Here is a 23,713-nt window from a genome sequence, read left to right on the forward strand (position 1 = left end):
ATGTAAAAACATTTTCCAACCTCAATAAACTTCAAGCATCGGTATTCTGTAGATATCTCATTAATTTTATTGTCTATCCATTCATTTGACACGAGAGGCTCTTCCATACGACTGTACTGGGAGTCAAACAGATTTCGCAATGCCACCGTCATGAAGCTCCCGGACGGGACAAACATCTTCACCTGCTCATTCTGCTGTAGCACTTACATCGGTCCTCCCTGCGTTCTCGGCCGCTCATCCCGTCTGGCGTGTCACTCCTGCTCGACGGCCATCTTCAATCTCTCCATCTGCTGGGTATGCGGCGAGGTGATATTTCAGGGGGAAGGGGGCGTGAGCCTGGGGTGGTGTTTCTGGCATGGAGATTGCTATGGGTGCTTGTTGTGTGGGAGTCGTGTGATTTATAGGGGTGTGAAGGCGAGGGAGTTGTTTGGAGGGAGGGGGATTGAGGAGGTTGTGGAGGTGCCGTTATGTTGGGACTGTGTTATCGAGATGGAGGTTGGGGAGGGGAGGAGTGAGAATGCTACTATTTGGAATGGATTGGGAACTGGGCTTTTGAGGAATCAATGGGATAAGCAGAACGCGAGGGGCATGAGATCTGGCCATCCAATATCAAAAGAAGATGTAAGTTTGGCTCGGGAAGCTGAAGCTGGGAGGACAAACAGTGTGTCATATGGACAATACTAATATGTCACAGGTTCGTTTACCAGACTGCTCGCGCAACTATAAGAACAGGAAAGGCTATAATACGACTAGAAAGTTTCTGGGATCATCAAGTTTTAACATTCGGGCTAACGTATCTGATCCTATTGATGGAGAGCCAATACGTGTTTACCCTATTAAACAAAAGCCAAAGCTTCGACGGTCTCAGAGAGGATGGTCCAGCCGTTGCTTGCCCTTATATCGGTTCTCAGAGCCAGGTTGATTGCTTTCAATTCTTCCCTTGGCTATGCGGTATCAAACGTGAACCGTTACAAGCGTGTTGGGAGACCGCTATTAGAGGTTCTCAATAAGCTTCATATAGGTTATGTCATTGGAAGAATTCCTCTTGGCCTAGGAAATGCTCGTAGCTCGTTTATCACTAACCTATATAGGTAGATATATCCTCAATTGATAAGTCTCCATTGGCCAAATCATGCAATACATGCAACTTCATTATGCCATCCGTCTCTATTTACTATACTATACACAAACTCTACAGCCAGCCTCATATTAGCTTCATATGCTTACTTCCACGCTTAATAAGCGAAGCTACATCTTTGCCTGCATGCTACTTCCACAAGGCCCATAATACAGCAAAACGTCATTGGTATATGCAAAGAGTAAGACAAAACGCATGCTACAGTACAGCGTTTGCATTGGCAGGTTCGTACCGCAGATTGGCCATAACGTATTGATGACGTTATCACGGCCAAGCCAAGTCACCTGCCAGCTCCAGCCAGAGTCGCACCTCAGCTGGAGGAAGCTCCAAGAGGCTGCGCGCTAAGCTGAGGCTAGCAGCATTGCAGCAGTACATGGTACTTTGTACCTCTGAGCTCTCTGACGGAGCACTTTTAGTGAGGTTTCAGCGGGCGGAAGCCCTAGTCTGTCCCTCGGCTGCGTCGTAGCTCGGCTTGTATCTCCCCGTAGCTACAGCTCGGCCACAGCAGAGCGCCCCGGATGCGGGAAATTGGCTCCCATTGCGCAGCCAAAGAAGCTTTGCGGATGCGTCCAAAGCCGATCGTTTGAAAGAGCCCAGATAGAGTAGAATAGCCATGATCAACTGCAGCTGGAATGCAGCGAATGGCAGACAATGCGAGCTGGAATATCGTAGACACAGCATCACTGCAGCAGCTTACCAGGCAGCCTCTACGATGCGGTACCTGGCGCACTAACGGCCCAGCGCCCCGGAGCCCTAACAGCGTCACCACAAAATATTTCACGGGAATTAAGCGAGCCCCCCCAAAAACAAGCAAAGCTAGCGCCAGCAGTGCTTTTTTTTTTCCGGAGTGGGCTCTGGCGCAGCACAGAATCAGAGAGAGAGTTTTGCCCGCCGCATTGTGGCAGCGAACCCCCCAAAACAGGCCGGATCGTGCATTTTTCTTCAACTGCATCCGCAGCACAGCCGCTCTGGTACTTTCCGAAGAACATCCAGACAGACCGACTCGCGCGCCAGGAGGGCCATGCGATCTTAACCTCTTCCTTTCCTCCACCACCAAGTAGCAACGACTACCAGCGCCGCCAGTATTCAGCCCCTCCGGTAGGCCAAAGCGACCAACATGTCACAAGTCGCCTCCCAGGTATGCAGCCTATGATACCGTCTTGCCACGGGCGATGTCATGATGTCGTTGTCGTCGTTGTTGTGTTTTTTCTTCCCGTCCCTCAATTCGATGCTCGGCCGCCATCGTGTACCTGCGAGTAGGCTCTAGATCCTTGCTATATACGCATTGCGCCGCCGACCAAGCACTCCTACCCGCACGACTAGAGACCTCGCCGTCGCTGTCGCCCTCATCCCATGCCCTAATATTTTGCTCTCTTATATACATTATATATTCACTTCTATTTTGTGTTCATGTTACTGACCGTCCGCTTCATGTAGAACCGGTTCGCCTATCTCGGTACTTACTCCCCCTCCTCCTCGCAAACTTTGCTGTGGCTCTCAGCCCCTCCTTGTGTCAACGAAATGCCCCCGCCGCGATAAAAATCTTAAATCGCAGGACACTGACCCGAGCTTCACGTTGCAGGCAACGACTCCGACGGCGAGGAGAAGCCCGTCGTCCCTGTCAAGACCGTCGACAAGGCCACCGCCCGCACCACCAAGCGCAATGTCGAGCCTCAGGCCCCCGCGGCCCCTGTGAGGACTGGCGGCAACCGCCGTGGTAACCTCGGCGGCAACGAGGGCGGTAAGTTGCGCCATCTCTGTCTCGTTCAAAACGACAATGCCATGGCGGCACTCCGTTTGGGACATGTATGATTGATCAATGCTAATTGCTGTTGTGTAGCTTTCCGTGATCGCGCCGCTGGCCGGGAACGCAACCAGGGCCGCTCCACCGAGGAGACCCCCAGAGATGGTCCCCGTGGTGGTCAGGGTGCTCGCGTCCGTGGAGGTGAGCAAAATCACCTAAACCTCCTTTAAAGAGACATATGCTGACGCTGAGATAGGCCGTGGCGGACGTTACCCCCGTGACCGTGACGACAGACATCCCCACAAGTCCGGTACCACCACGTAAGAATAATCCCTATTCAATCTCTCAGTCTCGCATCTCGTATTGACCAATTGTTACAGTGGTTCCGACAAGCAGGCTGCTCAGTCTTGGGGTGCCACCGAAGGCAATGCCGAGCTTAAGGACGAGCAGGCCGGTGAAGCTATTGCTGAGTCTGAGAAGAAGGACGAGGCCGAGAACGCCGCTGCTGAGGAGCCCGCTGAGCCCGAAGACAAGAGCGTCTCCTACGCCGATTACATCGCCCAGCAGGCTGAGAAGAAGGGTGCTTTTGACTCTGAGATCAACATCCGCTCTGCCAACGAGGGCAGCAAGATCGACAAGAAGTGGGCCGCTGCCAAGCCCCTCGAGAAGGAGGAGGACGTCTACTTTGCCGGCACTGGCGGCAAGAAGCAGCGTGAGCGTGAGCGCAAGGTGAAGCAGACCGTCGACTTCGACCCCCGCTTCGTCGAGCCTGAGCGAACCCGTGGTGCCGGCCGCGGTGGTCGTGGTGGCCCCCGTGGTGGCCGTGGTGGTGACCAGCCTCGTGGCGGCAGGGGCAACTTCCGCGGTGGACGTGGCGGCCAGGCTGCTTCTATCAACACCAAGGATGAGTCTGCCTTCCCTAGCCTCGGCAACTAAACTGCCTGCGACTCAAGAAGTCCTCAAAGACCCTCTCCTTGGCTGACGGACCGGGCAAATTTACAATGTGCTTCCCACATTTAGAGAACCAAAAGGAGAATCCAATATGTGTGGAGGGCTTTAAGCCTCTTTTATGTTTTGATAGTTGACCAAAAAAAAAAGAGAAAAAGTTTGATTACGTGGTTTCGCGGTTGGTTGTCGGAACTGACTCGATTTTTTAACTGGGCTGAAGACAGTCTGCTACTTTTCCCCCTTTTTTCCTGAATTCTCTCTGTTTCTAACTTAGCTATCTGCAACGCCAAGTGGGCTGCTTCTTTTGCCTCTATTTCCTTCATTTCCCCTGTACATAGGGAAAGAAGGAGACGAAAAAGAAAAAAAAAAAGTTTGTTTAATTTTTTTTTATATGCCTCTTTATTTTGACATTGATGGTACAGAGAGTAGGAAACTGTCTTTTGATACCCCCTTCCCTTATTCTCCCCCTTTTCCCTTTCGTCTTTGCTGGTGAAAATGGGTTCTGCGTGCCAAGTCTCTCTGGGAACTTTATGACTTCTCTCCTTACTTTCTGTATCAAAGTGTACTTTTTGATCCGTTAATATTGAGTCAGTTATTGAGCTGAGAAGGTGATTGTTGAGTGAGATGTGAGATGTGAGAAATATTGCTAGCCTAAGTACTTGGAAATGATAACTTCTCTTTTCTCTGTGGTCGATTATATATGGACCATGGTGCCTTGTTCTTATATGAAAAGGACTATAGGTATCTGAGAGACGAAGCAAGCAGACACCAAGGCCTCACGGAAAATAACAAACTGGACACCACGATACTTTCTAATCAAAAAGTTCTCAAGTATAAAATTATATAAACAATATCTAGTGCATTATAGGCTGCTCAGGAATTCAGGCACAATTAACTAGAACAGTACTATCTTGCTGGCTACCAATATATCCTCCTTTTCAGTGATGTATGCTTTTCCCCCCGCAAAAAACATCCTTTTAACTTCAATTTTATATATCTCGAATCTGCTGCTTCTACTGCTTCTACTGCTTCTAAGTGTATATGGCATTCAGATGTTCTTATGTGTGGACTAGCTGACTTGGGCCATAGCTGGGGGGTTGGATAATGAAACTGGGGTGGTGAATAATCATTCCCTTTTAATATTATATTCTATGTGGTAATAAAAAAGTATCGCCAGTGCTATCCACGCTCTCAAATGCCTTGAACTCCCAATAAACCCTCGGCCGAAACAAGCCAATATCCCTAGCCGCCGCAATTTCTTAGGCATCGTTGTCTGAATCCGAGGGCGTCTTTTCGCCTCTTGCGGCTGCGACAAGTTTCCGGGTCCCCTTTCGATGGAATTTGGCGTCCTTGGTCATGGTGTCAAGCTTCTGGGTCATAGTGTCAATCTTCTCGACCACTTTCCCAAGAGTATCGTTCATCTTGTTGACTGCTTGGCAAAGCTCTTGAATTTCACTCTGGCGGGTGGTGGGGAAACTCTTCTCGCGATAAATAGTGGCCAATTTCGAATAATATTCGTCAATGTTCGAGGCACGACGCTGTCGGCCGGGTTCGTATTCTGTTAACTTGGAGCGCTTCTTGGTAGGCGAATCGCTTCCTTCGATGGTTTCGGGCGAGATTTGTCGTTTCTGTACGATATTCGAACTCATTTGAGCGGAGTTCACATCCCTCGTTGGGACAACCCCCGAAAGAGACATAGGGACAGGCGTTTGAGAATACATTGCCAACCCAGGACGTACTGAGCTATCCCTCGAAAAATACCTTGGTTCAACGCTCGAAAGATACATTGGGTAATCCGCCAGATAATCCATTGAGCTATCTTCCCGAGAGTGCATGGAGTCACTAAACTGGTCATTCAAGGGGTCATTCGAAGTCGGCTTGTCGCTCCGGACCTTGTTGAGGAAGTTGGATACTGGGACGAGTTCGAGCTCTTCTCCTTCCGACTCCGTAGAGGACGGCGACGCTGAAGAGATAACCACTTCGTTATCTTCTGTGCTCTCTCGCAGATCTGAGCAGCCTTCGGAGTTTTTCATCTGCAGCGGCTGGGGCTTTTCCTTTTCCTCCTGTGGCTCGGGAGGTTCAGCGGGCTCGGTGCCCTCGATGGCAAGATAGTCCTTGGTATGGTCGAACAATATCGTCTTTCCATAAGCACCACGGACCATTTCAACATACCTTTTCGGTAGTGTGTCATATAATGTCGTGAGAATAATAAAAACCGGCCACGAAGGGGCTTGGCGCTCGTTATTGAATTTCTTGATAGTTGTTCTGTAGAGTTTATGGGATTGAGGAACTCCTACAGCTGTCGGGCACATCAGGTAATCCAGCCTTTTTATCAAGTCTCGCATTTCCTCCTGCTGCGCTTGAGTCAATGTCGTCGCTTGCGCTTGGTATGCCTTTATGCATGCGATTCCGTCATCCCATTCTGGATCTCCCGGGCGAATCTGCTCTGGTTTGCCATTCTTTGGGTATCGGACGAGGTCTTTGTAGGAAATTTTGATGATATTTACTTTTTGGGCTTTTCCCTTTTCCTTGGATTCCATGTTGTGTAAGACCGTCCGAAGTGTTGAAATCGCTTGGCTTGGAGTTCTTCACCTATGGGTGAAGTACAGAGTTTTGTGAGAATGCAAGATGGAGGGGGGACAAGAAGAAGAAGAGAGTAAGGAGGGCTATCGCCGTCGAAAAAAAAAAAAAAAAAAAAAAAAAGCAACGTTAATTAACAAAAGAACAGATGGAAGAGTTAATTAAACAATAAATTTCGAGGCGGTGCGTTGCCAGCTGATAGAAAAGTGAAATGAAGAGTTAACAATATGGTCTGCCAGGTGGCTGCAATAACAGGCACTTGGCGAGAATATTTTTTTCGTTTCTCTTGCTTTCAAACCCAATCTACGCTGAAAATTGCCAGCAAAGCCTTTGCAAAGCCCATTTAGAGATTAATAACGTTGCTATTCGCCACTTTGTGGACGTAGGCCACAAGCAGCTACCCAGTAGAAGTAGCAGAAGTAGAGACGCTGGTTTTTTTTTTAACAAATGAAGAAAGCATGGACTGCGACAGTTAGACGAAGAAGTGAGGAAGCAATGATAGTTTACTCCTTGTTGAAAAAGACAGCTACAGGAAGATTGCTGAATATCCATATACTAAGCTGGCAGACATCAACGCCTTCACGGAAAATAACACACTAGACGCCACCATACTTTCCAATTTAAAGTTCTTAATTATATAAACAATATATAGTCCATTATAGGCCGCTCAAGCCAGAAATACACTGCCTTCGTGGAAAGGGGAGGTCAAGGATAACTTCGCTGTTTATGGATGGACTAAAAAGAAAATATCTCTTTAAACCAATTCAACAGAAGCAAGACTCTAATCAAACCCAGAAAAGATGACTCCCCATATGTAGCTTTTACAGTTTTTGTATTTGCTATTTAAAGAACTTCATTATATATATCCTTTTTGGCTGATGTATACTTTTTCCTCCGCAAAAATACCCTTGACACGTGATTCATGTATATATCCCAAAGCTTTCCACTTCCAATTCTTTCTCTTTCAGTGATATTTTCCCATTGTTTTTAACCATATTTCATAAAACTCATCAAATTATGAATGAACAGATTTTTCTTATGCCTTGAGAACCTTGATAAGCTCCTCGACAACTTTGTTACCTGCCTCTCCGGTGCTGGAGTTGCCGCCCATGTCCTTTGTCCGCAGGCCACCGTCAATAGCATTCTTGACGGCTTCCTCGACGGCCTTGGCCTCCTTGGGCAGGTTAAGGGAGTATCGCAGCATCATAGCTACGGAGAGAATAGTTCCAATCGGGTTTACCAGCTGCTTCCCTGCAATGTCAGGGGCAGATCCTATTTATCGTTGTTAGCCTTTCTCCATATCTTCTTTTTTCCATCGTCTCAACTGCAGTACGAGAAAGGAGGAGGGTATTTTATACGCACCATGGATCGGCTCATAGATTCCATTGCACTTGCTCTTCCCATCAGGAATACCGCTCAAGCTGGCACTGGGCAACAGACCAATGCTGCCAGGGATCACACTGGCTTCATCACTGATAATGTCACCAAACAGGTTGCTGGTCACAACCACACCGTTCAGGCCGCGAGGGTTCTTGACCAGGATCATAGCAGCACTGTCAATGAGCTGGTGCTCGAGAGTCAGGTCGGGGAACTCCTTGGTAAAGGTCTCGGTCATGACCTTGCGCCATAGTCGGCTGGTGGCCAACACATTGGCCTTGTCCAGCGACCAGACCTTTGTGTCGCCGCGGCCTCTGGCGAGGAAGCCAGCCAGGCGAGCCACGCGCTCGACCTCAGCCCGGGAGTAGGGCTCGGTGTCCCAGGCGTGGCCTGAGCCGTCGTCCTCCTTGCGGTCACCAAAGTAAATCCCACCCGTGAGTTCCCGGACGATGACGATATCTGTGCCGCGGCACACCTCGGCCTTGAGGGGGGAGTACTCGACGAGGGCGTCGGAGGCGAAGAAGCAAGGGCGCAGGTTACCGTATGTGCCCATCTCCTTTCGCAGTTTCAGCAGGCCTTGCTCTGGGCGGACGGCGCCGGTGCCCCATTTGGGACCGCCAATGGCGCCGAGCAGGACGGCATCTGCGGCGTTGGCGGCGGCGAGAGCCTCATCTGTTAAGGGAGAACCGGTCGCATCGATTGAGCACTGCAAGAAGAGAAGCCCATTGTTAGCTTTGTATATGACAAATAGAAGGGTGACAGCTTGCAAAGATTAAATAGAAGCTGGGATGGGGAGAAAGAGAGAGAGAGGAGAGAAAGACTTACGCCTCCCAGGAGATGCTCTTGTAGGTTGAATTTGCCGGCGCTGGGGCTGTGTTGCTCAACTGCCTTGAGGACCTATGCATTTGAAACAAGCAGTGTCAGTTTTGATGTTCCCAAAGCTCCCAAATTTGTCACGAGATGGGAGCAAAAGCAATGCAGGAGCAGGAGCAAAGTAATGGCATGAATTGCATGCGCTGCGATATGCCCCGCGATGCCCCGCGACGGCCTCAGATCTATACACACCTTGATCGCCTCAGTTACAACCTACAGAGTGGAAAATATTCACGTTAGCATAGGCCCTCAATTGTAAGATTCTAAAGCTCTTTGGCAATGATTCACTCAAAGGCAAAGACATACCTCAGGGCCAGCGTGGTCTCCCGCAAAGACAACGATATTGTGCTCCGCCATGGTGTGTGTGTGTGTGTGTGTGTGTGTGTGTCCAAGCTTATTTCTTATCCTGGAAAAGTAAAGATATAAAAGATGTCTTTGGAGCGTGGTATATATGCAAAAAGAGTCACGAAAATATATAGATCAGATATGAAAGAAGAAGGAGAAGCAAGATGAATGTTTTAAACTTTTGGAGAAGTCAAAGGATGGCATATGGCTACAACAGAAACCCAAGCTAGTGCCGAAGTCGGAGCCGACCCGATCGGACGAGCTTTGCAATTTATTTTCGGACGGCTCCCCCGCTTTTCGGCGTCTCATTAGACCTGATGTACCGATTTTGACGAGAAAAGAGACATGAAGAATCATGTGTTATGAATTACCGAGTTAAGAGACATTGAGTATTGGACCGAATTGTGCCGGGAATAGCCAGTGAAGATTGGGTGAGAATTGTATATGAATTTAAACTTTTTCTAGAGGAGAGGTCTCCCTGTACGTCACTCCCCTTGGATCTTAATAAGTATATACGAAGCTCGTTTCTATATATGCCGACAATGCTGAGAGCTGAAATAGAATAGAAAAGCTCTACAGCATTGTATGTACCTGCTACCTATCTAACCCTTCCACGTTGAAGCAGAATATTCTTTAGAGTCAGCATATGGCCTTTCCTAGAGCTTATGATGCTTATCCCCAATATCAGACAGCTCCGAATCTTTCCCCTCAGTGGAGCATCATCGACGTAATTGCTCACACCAGCCACCTGTATTAGCCCCCAAGCGGCTCACTGTCTACCATGTATTAATACTTCATATACGAACAAAGCCTTCTTACAACTTGGCTCCTCTCTTCTCACATTCAACTTCAGCTTCTCAAATGTCTGTGCTTCAATAGTTATCCCCAAACAATATAATATTAGGGTATCTTCCCCCTATGTACAACGTACTTCAGCTCGTCTACATGTTTCCTAGGAGTAGTAAAGTAAGTAGTCGGCAGAGAGCCCTGTTTAATCTTATTCAACATAACGCATTAAAAAAATCCTTTGCTTTGCCCAACCTGTGTCTCTGCTTGCTTGTTTTCTTGTCAAAATCATATATATGTCCCTTGGTTTTTTTCTTTACACGTCCACACGTGCACACTCTCTCTTCGTTCCCGTCTTTTTTCTCAATGCCCTCTATCGAAGGGACCGAAGCGTCTTGCTTTGCAGAGATGATGACGCCGACTGTCCTCCACTGCTTCCCCGGCCAATGTTCTGCTGTGCTCGCCGTGCCGCAACATTAGGGGTGTTGGCGCAGTAGCCACAGATGTATACGCTTGGCATGGTACGTCTGCTAATGTTGACGCATTTTCCATGCAGCCACATCTCGCATGACTCGCTAAAAATGGCTTCATGTTAGTTGAATCCAGTTGTTTTACTCTTTCAAGGTTATTAAACATACCACTGAAGCATATAGCCGTTGTCTTCATCGGGATCATTTCTACTACACACGCATCGAATCCTGTGTCCCTCCATTCTGTAGTTTGAGTCTGCCATGCTGACTGGGGATATGGCACTGTTTTTAAAATTTCCAGAACCGCTCGAGGTCAGAATACGCTGATGTGATCGAGTATTCTCCATTTGTATGGATCGCTTCTGTCGGTCTTCTACCACTTTGCGCAGTTCGCTCGCTGCATCTCCTCCCCTTTCGTGATGATCTGTCATAATTGTCTCTGCCTCGCTTTCCCCATCAATTGGCGTCACGAGAGAAGGGGTTGAAGCACTCCTGCTCCTATCACTAATGCTCCGCCGCCCTGAATGAAAGATTGAGCCAACTGGCTTGCGTGGGTCAGGCAACGCAAACGATGCATTGAATGAATTGGCCCGGCTGGGAATGATGATTGGCTCCTCGTCCGTAGAGGACTCGTCATCAGAAGACTCCCAGCTTCTCCTCATCGATGAGAGCTCTCGAGAGCTTCGACTGCGGGTAATGCTCCCACCCTCCTCTACCACGACTGTCGTTTCCGCTCGAGCTCGCCCATGTGCATCTATAGTGAACCTTACTGATGTTCGTGGTCTATGAAGCTGTGGCTGAGAGGCAGACTCGGGAATAGATGCCAAGCTCGATAGCCGTCGCTGGCTCTTGAGGGGTGACATCCTCCCAGACCTGGAAAGCTGCGATCCCGACTTTCCCACATCTGTGTTCACACTCATGTTCCCAGTCTGGGATGACGGCCTGGAGGTGGATGCCAAAGTTGGCAATGCGCCCCGGCCCATTGCCTTCTTGCCTCGGGTCTCGCTCAGGCTGCGATTCAATTCTGGACGGCTCATAGCCTTGACTGGGGAGCTTGTGTAGGAACGATCCGGCATCTTGCCTCTTTTTGCTTCCTTCATGCTATTGGTTCGGCGAGGCTGGGCCATCATACGAGAGTTGCCACTAGCTTCTGCAATAGGCATCATTTCCGCAGACGATGTGTTCATGTGGTTGAATTCGGCATTCATCGAAGACGTCGGGGGCCGGCTGTATAGTAGCCCTGGGTCCACGCCTTCCATGGGAGTTGCCAAGCCAAACGAGTCCTCCATGGATGTTTGAAACATGGCAGATGCGGTTATAGGAGCCGTGGACTGCCCAGTGGTCATGGGCGGTTTAGGTGCCAGCATCCTCTCCCTCCGGGCTGGCTGGTTGATATGCTGGGCATTTGGCTGGACATTCTCTTGGTTTGATGATGGTGGAGGAGGCGGCGGCACAGGGTCTTGGAAGAGCTGGATATCGCTGTTCCAGTCGAAAGAACCGGTGTGGCGGTGCGAGGGCTGAAAGAAGGCGGCGCCTGCGGTGCTGAAATCCAAGTCCATTCCCATGGCGGGGTCCCAGAAGTTTGCCTGGCCCGGGGGAGCAGACATTGGGTACACAAACATGTCCTCGGCGCCGCCCATCATTCCCGTCATGCCCTGGAAGCCGTCGCCAAAGTCTGGGTGACCATAATTCTGGTCATCTTGCATATTGATCTTGGGGGCGAGCTTCTGGTCGCTCTTGTGAGCCGACGGCGGCGGCGATAGAGGCTGGGCAGCGTCGGATCCTTCAATTGTACCCCGGCGGACCTTCTTCGGCGACTTGGTATGTGAGGAGGAGGAAAAGGCAGGGCCTAGTTGGGCTTCGGAGTTGACAGCGGCCTTTGTAGAGGATATCAAAGCTGCCGGTGAGGAAGGCAGGCGTCGAGAAGGGTCAACGGGAGGCGGTGGAAGATTGGGATTCGATGGTGGTATGTTGGCTCGGGTTGCAATCTCGATGGCAAGCCTCTCGACAGCTTGCTCGTCGGCGGACAGCTGTCGTTTGTGCCCTAGAAAGGCCGATGCGAAGGGAGTGGTGGGCACAAAATCTGCGAAGGGGAACTGCGCCCCTCGCAGATTGCCCGGCGTGGCGTTGAAGACTGAGTACTCCTCAGCAAAGCGAGGCGTCAGGCCGCTGGTGTCGGCAAAGGATCCCTGGGGAGGTTTCGGCGTCTCGAAAATCGGGCTCGGAAATGCACCAGAGGTGGGAGTCTGCTTCGGCGTAGGCGGCGGGTGAGCGTTTGGATCTCCAAAGCTGCTGCTGTGCGGAGTCAAAAAAGAATGGTTAGCGACTGTTGGAGGGAGCGGAGGGCAGGCATGCTTCAGAGTGTTTGACAAGGCGGACATGCCTTGATACTAGCTGTTGATCCTCGCTCATATCAGCTCGAATTCCTGTTCGCTACGATAAGCCAGACACAAGCATCCCAGTGCGTGCACCGTCAATTCGGGCCGTGGGGAAGCCCCGAAAAAAATGCTGTGTATATAGTAATATATATAAATGCTTGCAAGGGAGGCTTTTTTCTTTTCAATTTCCTTTCCCTCGATGCAATAGTGGTGTGCTTATTTGTACTTGTCCGTTGAGGGGAGGGCAGTATAAGATCAGATCCAAAGGGTGTGGGAAAGCTGTCGAGTGGGTGTTTGGTTGCTTGGGCAAAGAGTAGTGTAAAATCGCAGTGGCTCGTTTCTCATTATCCAAAGTGCTCGTGAACGGTCATGACAAGATGCAAAAGAAAAGAAAAAAACGTCGTATAAATCTGGCACTGGCTCTGCAAATGCAAAGGCGGTCAAAAGAGAAGAAAAACACAAAAAAACTGGTCTTATCAGCCTCCTTCGTTGCTCTCGTCGATAGAGTTGCCAATAAACAGGCGTGAAAAAGGGAGAGGGAGATGTTTGTCTTACCGAACAGCAAAGCCAACGCAGAGCAACGGCAAAAAGCAAGGCAAAGGAGAGGGACAGGCGAAAAACAAGGGAGGCAAGTCTTGTCCGGCAGCTCCACTGAGCATCAACCAGCTATCCAAGGGCGGACCAGGAGGTTGTGCGGCAGACAATGGACGATGAAGCAGAGAAGAGGAAGAGGAAGAAAGAGACAAGAGGACGAGTCTAGTGGTGGCAGATAGGACAGCGCAAAGGCGGAGAGAAGCCAAGTGCATGTACAGTATGGCGACTGGTAAAGGTGGTGATGTGATGGGTACTCCAGCTCTAGGCAGAACCCCCCATATTTCCAGGTCGTTTTTAGACACTGAAAACGGTGCAGTGCAGCGCAGGTGCAGCGTAGGTGCAGCGTGCAGGGTGCTGTTAGGTTGGTGCACGGCCGCATTGCCACGGCATTTGGGCTACAGCTGATATAGGGCACGGTCGCCGGGGGTTTGCAGTCCCGGGGTCCTCTCTACAGAGCCCTTGTATGAGTACTTGTGCGAGTAATATCTCAGCCGTACGTGCTACTTTTCCTCCGAACCAAGCCGTGGGAATTCAACGGCCATTGATGTTTCTCCTGGAGCAAGACACGCTGCGCTGGTGCATTGGTTGCACTCGTAAGATTAAAAGAAAAAAGGGGGGGAAGTTGGGCTTTTGTTGATGGGCGTCCCTTACTTGCATATGCACTCCGTGTGTGTCCACGAGCTATTACTATAAAATCTCTCCCAGATACGACATGGATTAGATAAGTAGGGCTCCCGGATGCTCTTCTCCGCATGCCCAAAAGGAGTAAGTAGCTCAAATCTCTTTGATCTGACTCTGTTTTGCGGTATGAAGATGAATCTTTCCGTCGTCTCTCCGATGACGGTCCTTCGTATTCTGCTAATTTCCCAAGCGCCGTAGTACAGTTTACAACATCTATTGATAATAGCACGAGTACCGCTACAACTACTACTAGCAGCACTTTGTCCACAGCGCTACTGATATATAGATGGGCGGTTCAGCAGCCTCTTTTGCCTAATCTGGGACAAGTCCTTCTCCACCATGGATCCCACGGGCGGATTAGCGCAGCAGAATGACATGATGAAAAAGAAGCTGCGCAACTGTGTCCAGAGAGATGCTATGACGATGCAAATGCTATTTATTATTGTCTATAGGCATGTTGGGAGTACAGATATGTGCCAGCCAGCGGTGATTATTACTGCTTACATGTAATAAATTGTACGGGGGCTGTAGTATACAAGTAGGTAGGTAATACGTACGTAAACAAAGCTATCAAAATGCTATTGCCATGGCACTCTTATCTTTTAGATCCGATAACACCGTCCAGCACTTTGAATACGTGTGATCTGATGCCTGCGAGTCCAGGAGCACTTTCAATAGGTATACAACATTCAGACAGATTAAAATATAAACCATTTACTAGTAATTGGCAAAATTGCTCTCAAAAATAAAGCGATTATGGCTCTCTTCTATTCCAATTCCCATTTCTAACCCAGGGCGCCGTCTTGAGCTTTCACGTCAGAAAAGCCAAAAAACGCACCATAACTCACGAGACACAAACAACAGCCTGGGCTTATCTTACCTAATACCGTAAAAGCGAATATATAATCAATATCTAAGCCGAACATCTGCCACTGTCACCATTCAACCGCCATATACAAGAGCAGCACACATATACTATCCTTCTTTTGCATCATTCCGCATTCCGCATCCAAATCACTGCCGCCATAATCAAAGTCCCGGACGAAAATCCGATCTCGATCTTCCCCAGACTCGGACCTCATTAACTAGGCAGCCACGCTATGTCCAGAATCGGCATAAGCCTGTGCACCTCCTGCAAATGCACAAAATAGACATAAACTGCATTAACAAGAAGCCATTTGATTCCTTGAAAAAAACATCTTGCTACCCAAATACAGCCATTGCTCGCTAAAAGAAGAAGAGAGGGGTGCATTGCTGGCCTACCCAATCCGGCTCAATGATGCGGACTGTACCAATGTAGTGAACCGACGAAACTCGCAAGATCCAATGAATCAGAAAAATCTACAAGATAGCTTGAGGCTATGTATACTGCTAGTTTAGCAAGCAGTAGCGGCCAATCTATCTTGTTTCGACGATGCGCTTTTTCATCAAAGCTCGCATTGATCACCTTTATGCGCTCTGCCCTGCGGATCCTTTGAGCCCACCCATATCCGGCCATATCCGTAAGAAGAAGTACTGAAAAAAAACTAGAAAATTAAAAAAGATACCATCAAAATACAAAGATTCACCATGAATCAGATGCTTGGTTTAAAAATAAACCATTCAAACAAATCATCAGCTTCTTTTTTTGAAGCAAAAAGCAGGAGAGCATGGTCCGACATCTCCATCCCGTGAAACACCAAGCGGAAACCTTCTTGCCCTGGTAACGTTTTATCTCATGTCCGGGTTCTGGGGAAAAGAAGCATCGTGTGGTCTCATGGGACTCATGGGACACATATACCCTTGGATCCAGGGCCCCAATGTTTGGTTCTACAGGCTGTTTTGTACCTGCATTGTTTCAGCGCTAAAAATAAAAAAGAAAGATCGTGAGCATTTTTTTGTTGCTGCTCCTCCTGGCATCTTTTTCATCTCACGAGTAATGCTCCATATATTCAGATGGAAACACACACACACACCCCTCATGGATTCCGTAGTTGCCGCGGGATTCATGTGATGAGCCCATTATACATGCCATGATTGTTGACATCCAGGTTTTCTGTTGGTTGGGCAGCGACAGAAAGTATCTCCACACCTACAAACCCCCCCCCCTCGAAACCTGGCCTCTACTGTACGCCTACCCAAACGGCAGCCGAGCACCCCTCTCAACAGCATCAGAGTATCAGATCTCGACTTTTTTCTTTTCTTGCTAAGCATGGTGTAAATCATGCAACATGCTGGATGAAAAGACAAAGGATCCTATTCTGCTGGGATACGCCCGTATTGATATGGCGCTGCGGGAATATCAACATTCACGTTCCATGGCTACGTGGTAGCACGCACACCTACATACATGCACCCCTGGCCTCAGCTCCCACCGAGCAGGGTGGGTTAACAGCGCCTTACCGCGAAGTTCGTAGTCAGCCACATCAATATATTACTACTTGCATGTAAGTCATACCTAAATCCAACCAAACGCCTATTGCTCTACTTGGAAAACCACCCTCCCTATTCGTTTTTACCACCAAATAGTAGAGCAAAAAAGCAATAAGGGCGCACGCAGCTGCTCAAAAGAACCATCAGCCCCGAGATTAGCTTCGCCCACATACCGTTGCAGTTTACCAATCCTGCCTCAGCCGCATAAATCAGCATAATATTAGATTACCTTTTTGGAGAGGGGAAACAGACCAGGGTCTCCCGTCTAGGTGGTGTGGAACCCACTTATGGGCCTTTTTGCTTTTGGCTCGTATTATCCGGAGCCTAGAACCGTAGTTGCTAGTACGGGTAGAATCACAACAAAAAACAAAGAGATAGCGGGCGTAAAAGGTGCAAAAAAAGAAAAAAAAATTCCAATACTATGTAAAAAAAATATACATCTTCCGTATACAAAATAAACAACAACAAAATTCCAAAAAAGAAGCCTCTATTTATCCCGTGGTATATCCCCCCTTTCTCTCAGCTGGCCCGCAGCGCCGAATATCCCAGTCTGTGTCCTCCCGTTTGTTCCCATCTCGTGAGATCATATCCAATGATTAATCCTAAAGTGTAAACCCTTTGTACTCGTTTGTTTCCATCTATGTCTATCTATATGTATAAAGCGTGAGAAGGCGTAAAAAAATAATAATAAGGTATCAATGATTGGTGGTATCCCGTAATCGTAGTTTGTTTTGTAAGCGTGAATAAACGGTGTATGAGGGAGAGACTGGGAAGGGAAAAATCTAATAAGGAATAATGGAAGCGAAGAAAGGTAAAAGCAACCAAAAAATAAGAAAAAGAACTGAGAAAAGATAAGAAATTGTCTAGGAGAGGAGTGTAGAGAGTGACATAATCAAAAAACAAGAGGTTTGGGGGACCAAAAGCAGTCCCTCCAAAAAGGTATTCGCGAGCTTGTCGTGTCGCGTAATCTAAATTTCATGCGTCTCTATAGGCATTATACTTCCAGAACGTGACGCATGAGTATCGAATCCAAAATTAAGGAAATTTCGAGCAGCAAGTGACTTTGATAAACGATTATAGTTCCAGGAAAAAAAGGAGCAAGCGAGAGAGTGTGTTTGAAAAGACGTCAAGGAAAAGCAATTCGAAAAATTAGATAATGCCGGGGTATGAGTCCATGGGCGTATTCTGGGATCGAACAGAGCTGGATCTCTGTGGCATCATGCCAACAGGCCCTTGTCCCTGCATTTGCTGCTGAGGCATCATGTACGATCGAGAATCCATGGGTTGCGAAGGCATTGGCATCGAGGCTGCCATCGCAAGGCTTGGTGCGTCAACTCCAGAGCCTGGAGAAGACATCTGCGGGGTCATTGATCTGTGCGAATCTGGTCGTGAATCATGCATAGGTGGCATGTGGCCACCAACTCGGCTTTGGCTGTTGTCTCGGCGACGTTTATGAGAATCTTTGACCTTCTGATGTGTATGACACTATTTTTTTCTCCAGTTAGTACTAACCAATACAGCAAAGGAGTTTCCTGCTCCAAGACGCAGCACTTACCTTGTATGCGTGTCTGAACCAAGTCGTTCCCTTCTTCTTGCTGCTAACGAGGGGCACCCACTCGTTACAGCTTCCGCAAAGCCCCTCCCAAATGTCAGGGTTGCCATTCATACGTCTCGAATCCAAAGGCTCCTGGAATGGAGTACCGGTTGCCGCGCTGATGCCGTGCGAAAAGGACTTGTCGTACCAGAAAGCAGAGTTCTTCAACACCAGCCATCGTCCAGGCTTGCAGATACCACACCATCCTTCCCTCTTGTTGCCATGTCCTCGAACCCAGCGGGGGGTGTACAAGTCGTTTTCAAATCGCAACTCTTGCTCATAAGGCACCATCTCAGGGTCTGAAGGGTTCATGTCCTCCGGTGGGGGAGGCGCTTGCTCTTCGTGGAGACATCCAAACAAATCCGGAGGGTCCGAAAGGTCTGCGTAGAGACCAGTCAAAGGATGCGGTTCGCCGTTGCTTTGAAGAACCCGGAGGAGGCCATGCGAGGCCAGGGTCGGTGGCGTGGCAACAACACCGTGCGTCTCGTTGTGGTTATAGAAATACGAGGGTATCTGATTAGGCAACTGCGGCGGCATTTGGGATGCAAGGACCATGTTGTTCCTGTTGAATCCCGGAGTGCCAGCCATCATAAAAGGCGGTCTGGCAGCATGAGGGTTGCTGGCATTGATTGGCTGTGAGTTAGGGAACATGGCCGAACCGGAGGGCGCAGGCAACGATTGGTAAGAGTATCTCTGAGGAACACTGGGAGGCGAGTGATAGAGTGCGGGGGAGGGTCTTCTCTGTCCCACACCATACGATCCGGTAGACCAGCGCTGCTTGTTCCCTCGAGTGATGTCGTAAGGAGCAGTCCTCATGCTTGGCCGTGGAGACGGCGAGGCCCGGCCGCGACTCTGTGTTCTGACTTGCTCGGGGCGGGTCTGTGGCGTCAGGCGAGGAGATGCCACAGGTGACAGCTGTGTAGATGACATGAGGGAGGTCCTGTTTGAAGGAGGTGGGTAGTCAGAGTTGAGTGATCGAACGTCGGAGAGAGCGGCAGAGAAGTCCTCATACGAAGGCATGTCGGATAACCCTCCGGTTGTCGACACGGCATAGGACGAGCCAGACAAGCGATGGCTAGCCACGCTGCCATCCAAATTCAATCGATCTGAGTTGTCTTGCGACGGGGTTGAATACCTTAAATCAAGAATGGAAACGGTGTCGTCGGTGGTGTATGCTTGACCGATGGGCGCTTCCGAATCCAATACGGGAAGGTCGAAGTTCTCCCCCGGTGGCTTTTGAGCCCACCGATGCGATGCATCAGATAGAACAAAGCCGCTCGGATCTCTCGAGACTTCGGCAGTCATCATCGCATTAGCAGGGTATAGCCCCTGGGCTAACGTGACAGGCGCAGTCACAGCCTCGGTGGATCTATGCTGGACGGAAGTCGAGGAGGGCGGCAGCGAGTGTTCCCATGTGTTTACTGGATGGTTACCGTCCCTCATGTAGTATGAGATGCTTTCTTGAGCCGTTGCCGGCACCTGCTGCGGGTGAGTCGCTGGCGGCATCCAAGGCATCCCCGACGGCTGCATTGCCTCGTTGTGAGGGATGTCGCTGATGCTCAGAGTGTTGATGGATGGCTCTTGAAGAGCAGCATCAGAATCGCCCTTGTTGTTTGCGCCTCTTGAATGGAAAAAGTATTTCTGAATGTGCTGTCGACTTTTACAAGGGGTCACAAGTAAGTATCGATAGACGAGGATAGGAAGAGAGGCAAGGAACATACAATCCATTGTGACTAGGCTCCATAGCTAAATATAGACAAGTCGACAGACTCGGCACTCAGTGATTTTTGCCTTAATAATTTTAAACGGTCGAAATGAATGGCTAGGCCCTATTCGCTGATCAGCGGCGCCGTTGGAGACGGTCATGCAACACCGTTTAGGCAAAGCAACCCGGGGTTAAGAGAGACTGTGTTGCTCATAGCATAGCCAGGGATCCCTCTTTTATAGAGTTCTCACTTACACTAATCCGTGATGGTGTCAAAATATGGTTGCAGTCGTCGTGTTTTCGGAGGCCAGAAGAGATAAACGAATGTCCAGGTCACTAGAGAATGTCGAGGAGAGAGAGCGAGAGTAGGATCGTCTGGTATAAGGAGTATATCCGGGGCCGGCGTCGAAGGGAGTGAGGGGGGATCAAAAAAGAAAAGAGAATAGGGGGGGGTAAGAAGGAGGGACAGCAGCAGCAGCAAGAGACAGGCCAACTACTAGTGAGTAATGGTAGTAGTGGTAGTATATGATAAGTCGTGTTGTAAGATTATGCAGTTGACTCGTAAAGATCGTGAGCGGCCAAGCAGGAAATTGATAAATGAACGAAAAGAGAGTCGGCTCTCAATCTGTACTGGAAGGGGGGGTTTGCAGAGATTAAGAGCGATGGGGCATAGATGCGGAAAGACAAAACTTAAAATCCAGAGCAGATAAAAGATTCCAGAAATTGGCCAAGTGGATGAGTGATTGAATGGTGGTGGCCTACGGAGAGAGCGAGGCTCTCGGGCAGGGGCCGTGTATAAGTCGTTGACAAGCTGCACCCTGAGCAGCCAGACTGGCACTCGCCCCCAGCGAAAATACCACCATGCTATTGTGGTCCTACTCCGTGCTCCGTAGTTTGAGCCAAACCGACGGGGCCATGCTCAGAACACTGAATGCCGGCACCTACACCCCCGGTGCCTCTCAAGATCCCAGGAACCAAGCCATATGGGGTGCAGCCGGCTGGCCTGGGCTTGGCTTACAGTGCCTGCGTACAGGCCTTCGGCTCTCTGCATTGGCGTACCCGCAAGGCACAGACAAGGAAAGTGGGCATGAGAGGGTTGGGCGACAGGGGGTGGACAGACTGGGAGTTTCAAGGAGCTTGTTGGCCAATCAGCATGTCGGCCCTCAGCCGTTGAAGATCGGCCGCGACGCCTCTATCCTCAAGTTAGGCCAAAATGGTGTCACTGAAACGATTCAAAATAGCGAGTGAAACCAATCAAGGTAATAAAAGGCCCCTTCTCGTTAGGTTCAGTCAAGAATTCGCTGCTAAGCACGTAAGACGACAAGATCAAAAAGCCTGTCGCGTCTACTAACTTCTCCAGCCCGCACACCGCGGAGAGAAGGCTGAAAGTTGAGCGTTGTGAGCGGTGCCCAACACCTCCCACCCAGCCTAGTCCGAGAAAAGGTAGTATCATCACCAGCTCAGCCTGGGCCATCGGGCCATGGTGCAGCTTCACGATATCCGGGGCGAACGAGAGAAGGATGGATCAGCTGCTAGTCTGAGAGGCCCAGAGGAGCTCCCGCGCCGCGGCGACCGCGCCAGCATTCCCAAATATCCATGCTCAGATCAGAAACGCCATTTTCCAAAAGGCTCGACCAGGACTTGTGCGAAAATGACGCCACTTTAACTAAGCTGCCATCTAAGCGATGCAATTTATCTTTGTTACTTTTTTTCCCACTGCCCTTGGCTCGATATTGGGGGAGACATATCCATGTATGGGCACGGGCCAGAAAGCCGGGTAAAAGAGTCGTAATAACGGCTAGTCAGGGCAGCCGAATTGAGACCGAAAAAAACGATTCATCTCCCAGGCATAACCTGATCTTGCAACGGAGAAACAATCGTTGGAACGCCCTTGGACATTAACAGCTAGAGCTGTGTCATAATTGACACGGCACGGGTGAAGTGGATTATTCGACTAAAAAAAGAAACTTTCGGAAAATAATTGCTGGCCAGAGCAGAGCAGAGTCTGGGAATAAACTAGGAGATATCGCAAGTAGCAGCGAGAGTAGCATGCGTCACATAACGTGACATCCAGAAAGTCGAGACCGAGAGCTCACTTGGGGCCCTGTCTAGTGCCCCATATCCAAATTGCTGGTTCTTTTGGTTTGCTTGCTTATGGTCAGAGTTGACTCGGCCTCGTCCACTCAAGCACTCATTGGCATGGGATCTCCAGATTTCCATCTGCGATTGTATCTGATAGCTCACTTCGATATCACCTAGTGGCCAAAAGCATAATAGTAAACAACAAATATGGTGAAGGCACAATGTCAAGGTCAAGGGTTGACGCCACGGCTACACTTGCAGCCCTGCGTTCTAAAGATAGTTCTCTTTGGGCAACTAGTACGAAGCCCTTGAGTGTGCCACAGCAACTAAAACGAGGCTAGAAGTACGGGAGAACATTCAGGCTACGGAGACCCGCACCAAAGAAGAAATAAAGACGACGAGATGCGAGATAGTATCACACGGTAATCTCCAGTAGACAATCAAGATCCACACAAGAACGGAGCAGATGCATCACAAGCATCGGGAAGGCCGCCTTGGATATGATGGAGAGGGGTAGCAACGATTCCTGGTGTGGGGGGTGAGGCAGAAAGGCTGAATAGAAGCTTGGTCCTTTTGTGTTCGGAGGCAGCTGGTTTGATATCGGATCATAGCAGTCTTGGTCAGCTCGCCAGTGTGAGAGGGCATGTGAGCCAAACCATTTGCAGCAAATATCACGAAGCCGGTGCTTCACAATCCATTGGAGGCCCCCCTGCTGACTGGAATCGAGAGAGATATACCAGCAGGACGTTCTCGAAGGCGTCCATGGTGTGGTAGCATCCGTCCGTACCTGCGGCCCAACTAAACGGCTATTCTCCGACCAGCCGTGAGACAGCGGCTCAAGGCAGCAGTCATACTGGTACATACGGAGTACATGGAGTACATGGCATGCCAGATGTCCAGCTGCAAGATCACGCCTGCGGAACAACGGTGTCGCCGCTGCAAGAGGAGATGACCGAGTCGGACTCGAAGCCGATCACGAGCTCACTGCCCTGGCTAAGCGTGTGTCAAGAGCCATATGTGGAAGCAGATAAAACGCTTGGCTACGAACCAGAGAGACCCAGGCCCCCGCAATAGATTAAGGAGGAGACAAACGGTCGGTAACCATTCGTAGAAAGCAGAGACGCTATCCTATCCGGCAGTGCCCATTGACATGCAGTCGAAGTCGATCCACGGGTGTGGCACCGGAGCTCTCTCGCGCGCCCACAGGCCCGCATTAGCCTCCGCGACTGTAATTGCGCATCCGCTTTGGCCTCGACTTTCTCTCATCTCTCTCGTCTCTTTCTCTGCTATCCGAAGGCCGAAGCAGTGATTAGTTGTCCAGGCGACAAGTCAGCGAAGCAAGCCGGGCCGTCTACGCCTCGAGACAGACCCGAGATGGATATGGGTGGACGGGGAAAGCTGGTTATGGTGGAGTTGTGTTTTGAAGAGGTCTAAAGTGGGCGATGCGACGTTGCGAGGGCTCTGATTTGCCTGGTTCCTGAGGCAGGATGCAGGGGAGCTGTCTCAGTTAAATTGCAGAGTCCGCAGCCTTACAGCTGGCTTACCAGGAGGTACACGCGACACGCTACTGCTACACGAGAAAACCGTGGTACCGCCTGGTAGCTCAGCCCAGGACCCCCCGTCACTTATACGCGTTTCAGATGCGTCGGAGGTATCCCAGCTAAGCCTGATTCACCAATTCTCATGCCACTTTTCCTGCACAAGATGGAAGGGTCACCTAAACGCAGAGACGAGTTTGAAGTATTTCTGTCAGTCACTGCTACGTACTTGCAAAAAGTGATGGTTTCATGGTCCGCGATCAAAATTACAGACGCGAGACTCGAGACTCGACAAATGGGCCCAGGTCAGCTCAGAGTTGAAACATTCTTCAAGGCAACTCCGTCAACAGCTGATGGATTGTGTAGGCGAAATGAAAGGCAGATCCCAGCTCAGAGCTATATTTAACTCTGGCAGCAAATTACGACTGCCACTACTAAAACGCCTAGTGTCGATCTCGTAACAACCCT

General features: G+C 49.6%; 8 protein-coding genes across 8 annotated transcripts; 4 read left to right on the top strand and 4 right to left on the bottom strand.

The window, feature by feature from the left end:
- Positions 1 to 19: 19 nt before the first annotated feature.
- Positions 20 to 1,038, top strand: GGI43DRAFT_166237 (uncharacterized protein). The gene is made up of 2 exons (XM_083199623.1): positions 20 to 621; positions 695 to 1,038. Exons 1-2 carry the CDS (start codon positions 151 to 153, stop codon positions 920 to 922), a joined length of 699 nt encoding a protein of 232 aa, XP_083065325.1. The 5' UTR covers positions 20 to 150; the 3' UTR covers positions 923 to 1,038.
- Positions 1,039 to 1,971: 933 nt separating this feature from the next.
- GGI43DRAFT_166244 (uncharacterized protein) lies at positions 1,972 to 3,884 on the top strand. Its single transcript, XM_083199624.1, has 6 exons — positions 1,972 to 2,276; positions 2,576 to 2,594; positions 2,721 to 2,879; positions 2,979 to 3,083; positions 3,139 to 3,202; positions 3,263 to 3,884. Exons 1-6 carry the CDS (start codon positions 2,256 to 2,258, stop codon positions 3,816 to 3,818), a joined length of 924 nt encoding a protein of 307 aa, XP_083065326.1. The 5' UTR covers positions 1,972 to 2,255; the 3' UTR covers positions 3,819 to 3,884.
- Positions 3,885 to 4,952: 1,068 nt separating this feature from the next.
- GGI43DRAFT_429707 (uncharacterized protein) lies at positions 4,953 to 6,451 on the bottom strand. The gene has a single exon (XM_083209147.1). It carries the CDS (start codon positions 6,368 to 6,370, stop codon positions 5,090 to 5,092), a length of 1,281 nt encoding a protein of 426 aa, XP_083065327.1. The 5' UTR covers positions 6,371 to 6,451; the 3' UTR covers positions 4,953 to 5,089.
- A 774-nt stretch (positions 6,452 to 7,225) lies between these two features.
- Positions 7,226 to 9,359, bottom strand: GGI43DRAFT_394399 (3-isopropylmalate dehydrogenase). Its single transcript, XM_083204761.1, has 5 exons — positions 8,967 to 9,359; positions 8,853 to 8,873; positions 8,613 to 8,684; positions 7,773 to 8,493; positions 7,226 to 7,682 (listed from the first exon to the last, which is right to left on the bottom strand). The coding sequence occupies exons 1-5, from the start codon at positions 9,015 to 9,017 to the stop codon at positions 7,447 to 7,449; spliced, it is 1,101 nt and encodes a 366-aa protein (XP_083065328.1). The 5' UTR covers positions 9,018 to 9,359; the 3' UTR covers positions 7,226 to 7,446.
- Positions 9,360 to 9,470: 111 nt separating this feature from the next.
- GGI43DRAFT_429709 (uncharacterized protein) lies at positions 9,471 to 12,642 on the bottom strand (the record flags this gene model as incomplete). Its single annotated transcript, XM_083209148.1, has 2 exons — positions 9,471 to 10,366; positions 10,430 to 12,642. The coding sequence occupies 2 exons, from the start codon at positions 12,640 to 12,642 to the stop codon at positions 10,165 to 10,167; spliced, it is 2,415 nt and encodes an 804-aa protein (XP_083065329.1). The 3' UTR covers positions 9,471 to 10,164.
- A 2,879-nt stretch (positions 12,643 to 15,521) lies between these two features.
- Positions 15,522 to 16,019, top strand: GGI43DRAFT_166292 (uncharacterized protein). The gene has a single exon (XM_083199625.1). The coding sequence runs from the start codon at positions 15,632 to 15,634 to the stop codon at positions 15,905 to 15,907; it is 276 nt and encodes a 91-aa protein (XP_083065330.1). The 5' UTR covers positions 15,522 to 15,631; the 3' UTR covers positions 15,908 to 16,019.
- Positions 16,020 to 17,129: 1,110 nt separating this feature from the next.
- GGI43DRAFT_166558 (DUF4451 domain-containing protein) lies at positions 17,130 to 20,140 on the bottom strand. Its single transcript, XM_083199629.1, has 4 exons — positions 19,881 to 20,140; positions 19,642 to 19,749; positions 17,882 to 19,577; positions 17,130 to 17,811 (listed from the first exon to the last, which is right to left on the bottom strand). Exons 2-4 carry the CDS (start codon positions 19,662 to 19,664, stop codon positions 17,476 to 17,478), a joined length of 2,055 nt encoding a protein of 684 aa, XP_083065331.1. The 5' UTR covers positions 19,665 to 19,749; positions 19,881 to 20,140; the 3' UTR covers positions 17,130 to 17,475.
- On the top strand, positions 20,133 to 21,047 carry GGI43DRAFT_166546 (uncharacterized protein). Its single transcript, XM_083199628.1, has one exon. It carries the CDS (start codon positions 20,487 to 20,489, stop codon positions 20,871 to 20,873), a length of 387 nt encoding a protein of 128 aa, XP_083065332.1. The 5' UTR covers positions 20,133 to 20,486; the 3' UTR covers positions 20,874 to 21,047.
- Positions 21,048 to 23,713: the final 2,666 nt, after the last annotated feature.

This window comes from Trichoderma evansii (assembly GCF_050947405.1).
Source record: "Trichoderma evansii strain SZMC 28006 chromosome Unknown GGI43scaffold_2, whole genome shotgun sequence".
Lineage (NCBI taxonomy): Eukaryota > Fungi > Ascomycota > Sordariomycetes > Hypocreales > Hypocreaceae > Trichoderma > Trichoderma evansii.